The sequence below is a fragment of the Oncorhynchus keta genome, chromosome 9 (genome assembly GCF_023373465.1).
Source record: "Oncorhynchus keta strain PuntledgeMale-10-30-2019 chromosome 9, Oket_V2, whole genome shotgun sequence".
In the NCBI taxonomy this organism is placed as follows: Eukaryota; Metazoa; Chordata; class Actinopteri; order Salmoniformes; family Salmonidae; genus Oncorhynchus; species Oncorhynchus keta.
Genome location: NC_068429.1, coordinates 38817610 through 38828165, shown reverse-complemented (window position 1 = coordinate 38828165; position 10556 = coordinate 38817610). Strand labels below are relative to the sequence as shown.

The window sequence follows — 10556 nt, the reverse complement described above, 5'->3', positions numbered from 1 at the left end:
TCACTGTGCTGGTGTCTCTGTGTAAGGATTAGGTTGAAGTGTGGTTATAATCATGTTTACACAAAACTCTATATTTGAGCATCTACATCTGTTCATAAGCCTGTGAAGGAGCGGTGGCATTGACCGAAGCACAGAGGAGAGACATCATTAGAGGAGATTATCTCAGAATAAATACTTGAGAGAACCTCCCACCCAGGGTGTCTTCCCCAAAAACAGAGTCAGGGGACAGTCGGGGAACATGGTGACAACACCACAAAGCCTAAAGACTGTAGATTTTATCTGACTGACCAAATACACACACACACACACACACACACACACTCACAACACCAGGTAAATTCTTCTAGATTCCAGAAGCACCTGACACCTGCATAAACCCTCATCCACTGTAGGATCAAGTTAATCATCAACATAAGTTGTCATTTATTTGCTCAAGCAGACAGAGCAATTAACATTGACTTTATTTCCAGGCCCTATGGGCCCCTGATTACTACGCTCACTGAGCAGTGTAACACTGCAAGAATGAATTAGTTACATTCTTATGGAATGAGGTGCAATCAGAGCTCTAGACCACACAAAGTTTTTTATTCAAGCATAAATGGGAAGAAACAGGGGAGAAGTTACAACATAAAGAAGGGAATCAGTCTCTAATGTGAACACTGTGAAAAGCCCCTGTTCTGTTCCTCCCTGACAGTCAATTACTGTGTGGCCGGATAGGTTTTCATAATGGGGGCTCCCAAGGCGCTCCTTATCACAAGCCTCCAAACGGGAGAGGGGAGAGATAAGGCTGCAGGCAAATGTGAGCCACAATTCACAGTGTGGGATCTACAGTCCCCTTTGACACATGTCGTTGTGCGTAATCTCTTGTAGTACATGGTCAACTGAGAGCCCCCATCAATGGGCTCTTTATAAAGATAGCCGGGTAAGGCTAACACATTAGTTGCACCACTAAATAGCTAATTATTTTGGCCGATTGGGAATTCAACAGGCAGGGATATGAAGACAGAGTTAAAACCTTCAACTGTATTGTATATTTGAGGTATTAGGATGAATCCATTTGGGGGTTTTGTTGAACCTCAGCAACACTTTCCCAAAAACATTTCAACACCATGCAGTTAGTCATCCTGCCATTACAGTGCTCCAAGCTAAATGTTTTTGAAGACAAAATACCACAAATTCACTATGTGGCATAAGAATAACACTATTGTATATAACAGTGTACATGAAGGGATGAGGCATAGCGAGACTGTGCAGGTGAGACAGTGCAAATGCCCTTTTTAGAAGCAGGGTATTTATTTCTCTACTAATTAACCTCTCCTCCAGGATGTGTTTCATGTGGGAAGCTGGAGACTCCGTAGCATCTGGATAGATGTAGCAGAATAGCTGTGGTTGGCAGAATGGTGTAGGTGAGCGTTGTCAGCGAGCATGCTGGCTGGCAGTCTGGCAGAGCAGTTGGTCAACAGATGCTGCTGCCAGTCCCCGAGGAACACCACCCACATTCTCCACACCTAGAACTCACAGAACTAGTCTTCTCTGCACCTGGAACCCACAGAACCAAAGTACTCCGCACCTGGAAACCATCGAACCAGTGTTCTCCAGACCTGGGTTCAAAATGTTTTTGATTATTTGTTATTTACATACTTACTTTCTGTGTATTTGAGTATCTTCAAATATGTCCCGAATCAACTACTTCTGTTGAAGTATTTTCAAATAATTCCCTATAAATAGCCAACTATTTGAAAGTATTTTCAAATACTCATTTCAAATACTATTTTCAAATACCTAGGTTAAATGCATGCGAGTGTACTTGCGTATATAAGTATTATTTTAAAGATACATTCCAATATTCAACTAGGCCAACTTGTCTCTTAAAATAAAACATATCGAAATACTTTGAAAGTAATTGGGATACCCTAAATAATATAGGTCTGGTGGTACCCACAATGCAAACCAATGAACCAGTGTGCACTAGGCCTACACCTGGAATCAACAGAACCAGTGTTCACTAGGCCTACACCTGGAATCAACAGAACCAGTGTTCACTAGGCCTACACCTGGAATCCACAGAACCAGTGTTCACTAGGCCTACACCTGGAATCCACAGAACCAGTGTTCACTAGGCCTACACCTGGAATCCACAGAACCAGTGTTCACTAGGCCTACACCTGGAATCCACAGAACCAGTGTTCACTAGGCCTACACCTGGAATCAACAGAACCAGTGTTCACTAGGCCTACACCTGGAATCCACAGAACCAGTGTTCACTAGGCCTACACCTGGAATCCACAGAACCAGTGTTCACTAGGCCTACACCTGGAATCCACAGAACCAGTGTTCACTAGGCCTACACCTGGAATCCACAGAACCAGTGTTCACTGGTGCATCAACAAATAGTATTTTCCCCCAAATAAAACAATCTGTGCTAAAAAAAAATCACATCTTATCAAAATCTCACAATAATAAAATCACCAGTGTTAGAATATTGTGGCCTTATCCGTGACAACATGAACACCATGTCCAGTGATAACCACTGTTGTTGTTGCTTTTCAGCATAACTCCATTTCTGTCGTCAAACATGCACTCTTTAGATCTCACCCAGAGTGAGTCTGTATTTAATTCCTCATTCAAAATCCATTTGAAGAGGTGGACGGGACAAAGCCCATGTTGAGTGCTTTTGGTGCTGACTGATATTATAGCACAGGCAGCAAATTGAAAAGCAGCCGCTAAGAATGACAAGTAGCACACAATGCAGTGGCTGCACTGACCCCTGTGGCAGTGTGAGATGCCAGTTATATGGAGGAGCTATCCCCAAACGCCATGACTTGACATCGCCATACCGCCCCCAATCTGAAATACTTCCATTGAGTGTGGCCACTGAAAAGGACATAGCTACTCAATGTAATAATAATGGAGTAGGTAGACATCATATGGCCGTGTGGGAACATTTACTCTAACCCTATAAAGGTGTGAGATAATTGAACATTTTTTAATTTTTAAAAATTATTTATAGCTGGTATAAAATATACTGTCCTTATGTTTCCAAACCCTTATAGCATGCGATGCGTTTTAATGTCTCGAACGAGTATCGGGGCTCTTAAACAAAACACCCCCGGCCAGAAGATACTATGGTCATTAGGCGCTAAAGGTAGTGAGCGTCCATGAATGGATTAGGTTGGAGTTAGTTTCCGTTATCGGGATGGATGCCTTTAAGGAACTAATCCCAGTTTTGTGCTTGAGAGATTCATGTTCACTGCAAGTGTGAACAAAAGCAGCATGGGAGCAATAGGAGGAACCGAGTAAAAAGGCTACAAGTTAAATATAGCCTTTTTCATCAAACAAAAAAGTATAATATGGTAAGCATTTTACTCCAGTACACATAGAAAATGCACTCCAGTCATATTGGCATAGCCCACAAACATGATGCTCTGTATAGGACTATAGGATCGACAATAGCCTACAGTGGGCCTATTGCCCAAATATCTCATTTGAGCGGGCCGGATGTTTCACGTGTTCATGATCTTGTCATTTGACGATCACATAATTTCTGTGAAAATATAAAAACATGCCTACCTGTGCAGTTTTCATTCGACTTTTCCGCCACTGCGACCGGACAGCTATAAAAAAAGTTTAAACCCTGAAGAGGCGCATGCGTTACGCTGTGCACTGTACAACATGAAGGTCGGAACTATTACGTTCCTGTTATGCCTCCTGTTATGCCCTAGTGCGGTCTATAAATGCCATCAAATATATCGCCTATAGGCTGAATTAGTAGGCAAAAAAATTGCTAATGACGTTCGAAAATATGCCACAATAATATTTATAATGTGAGACATACAAATCCTCATTGTCAGCTGTTGTTCTCCATCATTGCATACGTTTAACAATTAACTTCATGTTAAAAAATGTGGTGGCACTGCAGACTTGAGACAAAATGGCAGATCAAAATGTATTTATTGAAATCATGCAGTTGTAGTTTGTGCTACATATTCAAAGAGAAAGTGGACAGAAAAAGTGGTCAACCAAAATACACTGCCACCACATTTTTAACATGATGTTCATTGTGAAAGTTACTGAGTAGCCTGATTCTCAAATGGTTATACAAATAGCAGCCTCTACTGGCACGCATTGGCCTACCTTTCAAGTCCATAAACTACATCCATAAGCTACAGGTCCTTCTGTCTGGTAGCAAATATTTTGTAACGGTTTACATCAGAGTAACTAACCATTTCTGCACTCGAAATCATATCTAACTGAGAGACATCGTAGCGTTCTTTCAGTTTCCTGAACTTACTTTTATTTCAAACTGTTCATTGTATCTATGTAGGTTGCTATTAAGACTACCATATTGCAAATGTACAATAAAATTGCCGATTAGATTTTAAAATTAGCATTTATCTCTAGACCTAGTCTATATAATTTAGACCAAATGTTGATGACACTATCACATACCCTTCTCAATAGGCTAAAGTCTTAAATCTAGCATTTACTAACAGTGAGTCTCTCCAAAATGACTTGGCAAATGCCTCAACTTACTTATATCCACATCTGATAAATTAAATATTTACTAGCGCTGTGAATCGGTTGAGTGATTTCCAATTTGAAAAGAACATGCTGATGTAATCATGCGAATCTGAAGACGCATAGACACTGCGGAGTGAATTTCTAGATTCTTCGACAGATAAATTAATTATGAACTTTTCAGGCCAAGTTTTAACTGTCTGTGACTGTTGGAATATTCTGCCCATCGACTGTATCTTCACGCCATCGCACGATGAACAATTTCAGCCAGATAGACAATTATAATTCATTAATATCGGCGTCAGACGATACTGTGAACGCAAGTCCATACTAGTTGTACCCTCTGGGGTCTAGGCTTACTTATTCGATTCGATATTCTAAAATCTATTCTATGATCCAGTAATCTAGGGAAAGAGTGCAGAATCATTTTTATAAAAGCACTGCAAAGTGAATACTGTTATTGATTTACTATAAATTATTATTATTATTATTATAGCGTGGTTATAGGCCTACGACAATATATGTGCTATATCATAGCAAGGAAACGTGGCATGACATCACCAGCAATAATAATAATAATAACAATAATAATGATTCATATATTCACTGTTTACATAAACAAATATACAACTTTACGCTGCCCTGCAAAGAGAGATTACCCCTACATTAAGATGAATAGTAACAGTGTCTCAAATCCTGTTTATATCTTCAAATGTCTTTCGTTAATGTACACAAATAGAAATGTAGGCCTATAGGTAGATAAAATGAAACTAAATTAAATAAATGAGTTGACCCTCCCCCTATGCTTTTACCATTATGTTCTCCATTAGCTTAATGCTGCCGAGAACAACATTTAATTGTTTTATGTCCAGAGTAAAGCAACGTTCATGCATTTTATTTTTTTATTAAATAAAAGTGCATTACATATGAACCTGCGGTAACGTTAGGCCTACACATTTATGCAGGATTCAATCACTGTTACAAACTTAAAACATTATATAAATTAAGTAACATGTGGGGGGAAAAAAACATTTTACCATTAGGGAGACAAACAGTATTCATGTATATTACAAATTTACTTCAATTGTGTCACAACCAGTATTTTTTACACGTAAAATATGTGGCTAATTTCATTTATTTTTTTTTCTTCTTATACTCAGTATACAAAGGCAATAGGTTTAGGTAAGCTTGTTCTGATATTGTTTCGGAGTCCATAAAGGTTGAAAATTGGGTTCTATAAACAGGTGTATCTTATTACTTAACTATGAAATGTAATGTAAATTTCAAATTTCAAAAACTAAAGGAAAATGAAGATGAGAATATACGCTACGCTTTTAACAATTGACAAAGCTATAACAATGTCAGACGTCAGAACTGAGCATAAGAGACTCAGCAGTGCTTGATACAAAAAAAATGTTTTTTTTACACATAAATATTCACAGTAATATAATTTCTATTTAATACAACTCACGTTTCTATTTACATGTAAGTACCATCTTCTTAATGCTGAAACTTCTATAAATTGAAGAGTCCATGTTTTGGCCAATGATCCAGACTACAAAATTGCGGTCTATTCCTTTGATCTGGCATGCGTCCTCCGTCCTCGTGCAAATGTATTAATTTCAAAACTTGGACGAGAAAAGGGACAACCTGCACCAGTTCCACTTTGAAATGTTGCGTCAAAAGTCGTTCCCCCCCTTGTCTGTCTACGAACTGTCGTTTTCTGACGTATGAATAAGGAGTGAGGAGTTTGGTTTGTGTTTTTTCAGTAGTTGTGTTATTTTCTCGTCGTCTGAGTTAGGGTCCAACGGCTTGTTATAATCATCATCATCATCTTCGTTCTCCGAAGCCCCTTTCAGTCTCTCGGTCTCAGAATCCTGCTTCTTCTTTGCGGAAGCCATCTCAGCCGCGTGCCGTTTTCTCCATTTAGTTCTTCGGTTTTGAAACCACACCTAAAAAGTTGATATTCATTGATTACATGCAAATAAAGAACCTCTTAATCTATTGCAAAGATATTGATTAACAACCATCAGACATCATTTGCATATCATTTATGTAGCTTGGGCCTACAAACGTTGCTGATATGCCAAATGAAAAGGGCATATGCCTAGGTCACGTGAAGTCGCCACATGTCCAAATAATAGTAGGTTATATTTCATTCTAATCGTTCGTTTCGAAAAATTGACAAAATCTTTTTTCTAAAGAGAAAATATAGGTTTAATTTGCGTCCATCCATGTTGTTGGCAAACATCTACATGCTGCTCTGCACTGCAAAACGTTGCTACCATTATTTACTAATTTGCATAACATAAATGAACAAAATGCTTCGTTAAATTGTAGTTTACTTTATTCATAATTTATTAAATATACATACTAATGTTTTAGAAATATTTATAGTTGTGCCTATAACAACAATTAGGCCTATTTGGCGATTCATTCATATGAAATGCAATAGACAGTCATTTCTATTTAGATTCGTTGACCGCTGTTATTCGATTGACAGTGTAGGCTATATCTTTATATTTAGGAATATTGAAACGAAAGACCAAACATTGTCTAAAATACACGAGGTACTTCAACTAACAGTGTAGGCTATATCTTTCTATTTAGGAATATTGAAACGAAAGACAAAACATTGAGGCACTGAGAAATGTTCACATTGAGAAATGTTCAAATTGAGTAGCAGAGTCTACAAGAGGAGAGACGTGTGCTCCCCTTTAGTTGCAGGCTAACTACAGGCTACTTATCAAACAATATTATTATGCATATTGTTGGATTTTATAAAGACTATTTCAGAATATGTCTTACCTTCACTTGGCTCTCTGTCATTCCCAACGAGTAGGCCAGTCGTGCTCGCTCTGGCCCAGCGAGGTATTTCGTTTGTTCAAAAGTCTTTTCCAGGGCAAATATTTGTTGTCCAGAGAAGGTGGGACGTGTATGTTTTCTTTTTCCATCTTTGTCGAGCAGTACAGAATTCTGATCTGAAAATGTAAAACATAAAGCATCTAGTCCATTAAACTAAATGTAGCCTATTGATAGAATATGCCAATAGTAGGCTATTTAATATGTATATGATATTAGAATAGGCCTAATGTTAGAATGTTCTCATATGATATCATAATCAATTGAATTTGAGCTGTTATAATATAAACTTTTGTTCGGGACATTATAATAATGCACATTGCAGCTAGACATTCAAGTCAGATCAGCTTCGGTTTTTAGGAATAAATACCATAGGCTACTGGGGAATTATTAGTAACCCCTGTAGCCTATACATTAACTTTTTTTTTTAAACAAGTTCAATTGAAGTTCAGATAGCTCAAAAACGTGGACTAGTTACTTACGGGGTGAACATGCGAATCTGGCGTCTCTCCAGTGTGGGCTTTGCATGACTCCTGGCCAGAATATCGGGGTCCTGCCTGGAAGGTCTGTCAACGGCTTGGGGTAGCGAGCCACTGCCACTGCTGCAGCACTGGGGCTGAAGTAGAGCCCATGGGGTGGCGGGGGGCTCAAGCTACTGAAGCGGGGCATTCCGGACAAGATTCCGGCAGAAGAGGACGCAGCAACGGCAGCAGCAGCTCCTGGGGTAAGGATCGAGGGACGACTGAGGATGTCGTTTATTCCATGAGGTGTTCCTAGCGCGCTGCATTGATGGGGGGATCCGAGAGATGACATTCCGGAGGATGGTTTGATCCCCGGTGAGGACACCGGGATGCCACCGGGGTTTGGAGAGGTGGCAGTAGGTGAGGTAGAAGAGGCCGGCCCGGTGGAAGATAACGGGTAGGCTGGGTAGAGTGGGGTCTTCATCTCCGCCATGCTATGCAGAGCTGCTAAAGGTGGGGTGCTTAAGAGGAAAGCGCTCTGTCTGGACCCGTCCATCTGCCCCACGGCTAACATAACCGAGAATAGGTAAATGCGACGGTTTTGTCAACAACAAAAATACCCGCAATGCTCACGCTCTCAAGTGATAATGCAAAGTTTTTCTCATTAAACATACAGAATAATACAAGTTTCCTTTGAGGTAGGCCTATATTAGCCCAACTTCAACATTTGCAAACTGAGCGCCTGAAAAATTGTCTCTAAAATGAAAATGTCGTGTTTTAAAAAGAAACCATGCTAGACGAAATCCCAGATTAATTTAGCCGAGATCCAATACCCATTATTACAGGGATAACTCCGCTTCTTCAACCTTGCAAATCTTGAGAATAAAATCGTTCAAATAGGATGAATTTCCCACGTCGTCCTCGCTAACTTGGACAGACTGCTTTAGAGATGATATTACTGAATATTTGAAATCTATTGATAAAACGACACCATTTCTTTCCGATGCACAAGACGATCATTGAGATAATAAAACATTATCATCACTTTCCGCTGTCTTTTACCGCAAAAGTAAAAACTTTGAGAGTAGAAAACAGAAAGTAGACGGGGTGTTTCTGTTGCGATTGGGTAACCCAACGGTGACGTAGTCGGTGTGTCAAGCGTGAGCGCCAACAGGATTTAGGAGTGTGTCCTCATTGGCTCTCCATCATAGCTTTGATTTGCACATTAAAAGAGTTGCCACCCGACCCACTATTAGCCAAAACACAAAAGCAACAGAATCAATCCAGTCAATTCTAGATCTACTTTTTAGATAAAGGGACATCTGCATGTGCTCATCATGTGACATAGCCTAGTAGCCTAGGTAAATATATCCAAATGTAGTTTTTGTCTATCCATACCCATTCATATTGAAGAAGCTGTAGTTTAGGCTATTGACAGATGCTTTCAGCCATGGACCTAAATATGACTCATGACATATTTATTGTCCGTTCAACAAGATCAAATAGTAGGCTAGCCCTAACGTTTTCGTTTATGTTGGAGGGCCATCATGAAAATGAAGCCCAAACTAAATTTGGAATAAATATAGCCTTGAGTAGCCTAGCCGTTTGTATCCAGTTTTGTAGTCCACTTATTTACGTTCAAAACTACGTTGAAACAATAGGTTATTTGATTGCTTCCTATTTGAGAAAACAGGGCACGAGTTTGTGTGTGCGTGTGTGTCTGTGATCAGCCTAATAAGATCAATTGAGTACAACACTTCCACTATTCGAATATGAATTCATACTAGGACTTTTTGCCAACATAATTGTAAAATTATCTATTGGGATATTGTTCAACAGGTATTGACTTGAAATCAATCATAGCCTATGCCCAGTCTTCCAGCCTATCAATCCAGAGTGGTCAAATCAAATGCACCAATAACCATTAAGTAAATTGTCTACTGACGATTTAAAAATCTTGAACAATGGATGTCAATAATATTATTCTGCATTGGAATAAAAGTTAAATGGCTCATATATGGATGATATGGATCAACGTTTGAGTAGGCCTCCCTCCCTATGCCACATTGCAAGCTGTTCCTAAAGAACGACTGAAGGATTGCAAGACAGACACTAGTGACACCCAGTGGTAGAATCTAATACTGCACTTAATGGAATTCTGCATTTCCCTAATATTTTCTTGGAATTACATTACTTTTTCTCAAATCTGGACCTCTACCTCTACTGGTGATTGTAATTTCCCCCCCTCTAACCTGACACTGATTCAGAAATATAGGGCTCCGGGTGAGTGGGATGTCTGGCCAGTCAGTGACATTCATCTAACTAACTACCAAGGAGAACAGAAAGCAGTAGGCTCCTCCAAAACTCCAGGCTCAGATTTGAGTAGGCTACCCCTATATTTGTATTTATTTGTATTTACTAGGGATCCCAATTAGCCGCACTTACATCACACACAAAATAAAAGATAAAACAGTACATCATATGACAATCTTACACCACTATATATCTACAATACAAAATGTATAATACCACCATACAACAATATTACAATGTATGTGTATGTAGAGTGTGTGATAGCGTGTGTGTGTGTACCTGTGTGTGTGTCTCTTCACAGTCCCCGCTGTTCCATAAGGTGTATTATTATCTGTTTGTTAAAATGTGATTCTACTGCTTGCATCAGTTACCTGATGTGGGATAGAGTTCCATGTAGCCATG

At 39.4% G+C, this 10556-nt stretch overlaps 1 protein-coding gene across 1 annotated transcript; it reads right to left on the bottom strand.

The window, feature by feature from the left end:
- Window positions 1-5448: 5448 nt before the first annotated feature.
- nkx6.1 (NK6 homeobox 1) lies at window positions 5449-8919 on the bottom strand. The gene is made up of 3 exons (XM_035776414.2): window positions 7863-8919; window positions 7327-7499; window positions 5449-6470 (listed from the first exon to the last, which is right to left on the bottom strand). Exons 1-3 carry the CDS (start codon window positions 8413-8415, stop codon window positions 6225-6227), a joined length of 972 nt encoding a protein of 323 aa, XP_035632307.1. The 5' UTR covers window positions 8416-8919; the 3' UTR covers window positions 5449-6224.
- Window positions 8920-10556: the final 1637 nt, after the last annotated feature.

Bases quoted from the DNA above. Each gene is read 5' to 3' on its own strand.
- nkx6.1 (XM_035776414.2), bottom strand. From the start codon at position 8,415: ATGTTAGCCGTGGGGCAGATGGACGGGTCCAGACAGAGCGCTTTCCTC. The intron at 7,500-7,862 runs GTAAGTAACTAG...TTACATTTTCAG, and splicing joins CAGATTCGCATGTTCACCCC to ATCAGAATTCTGTACTGCTC. The intron at 6,471-7,326 runs GTAAGACATATT...TCAACTTTTTAG, and splicing joins TGACAGAGAGCCAAGTGAAG to GTGTGGTTTCAAAACCGAAG.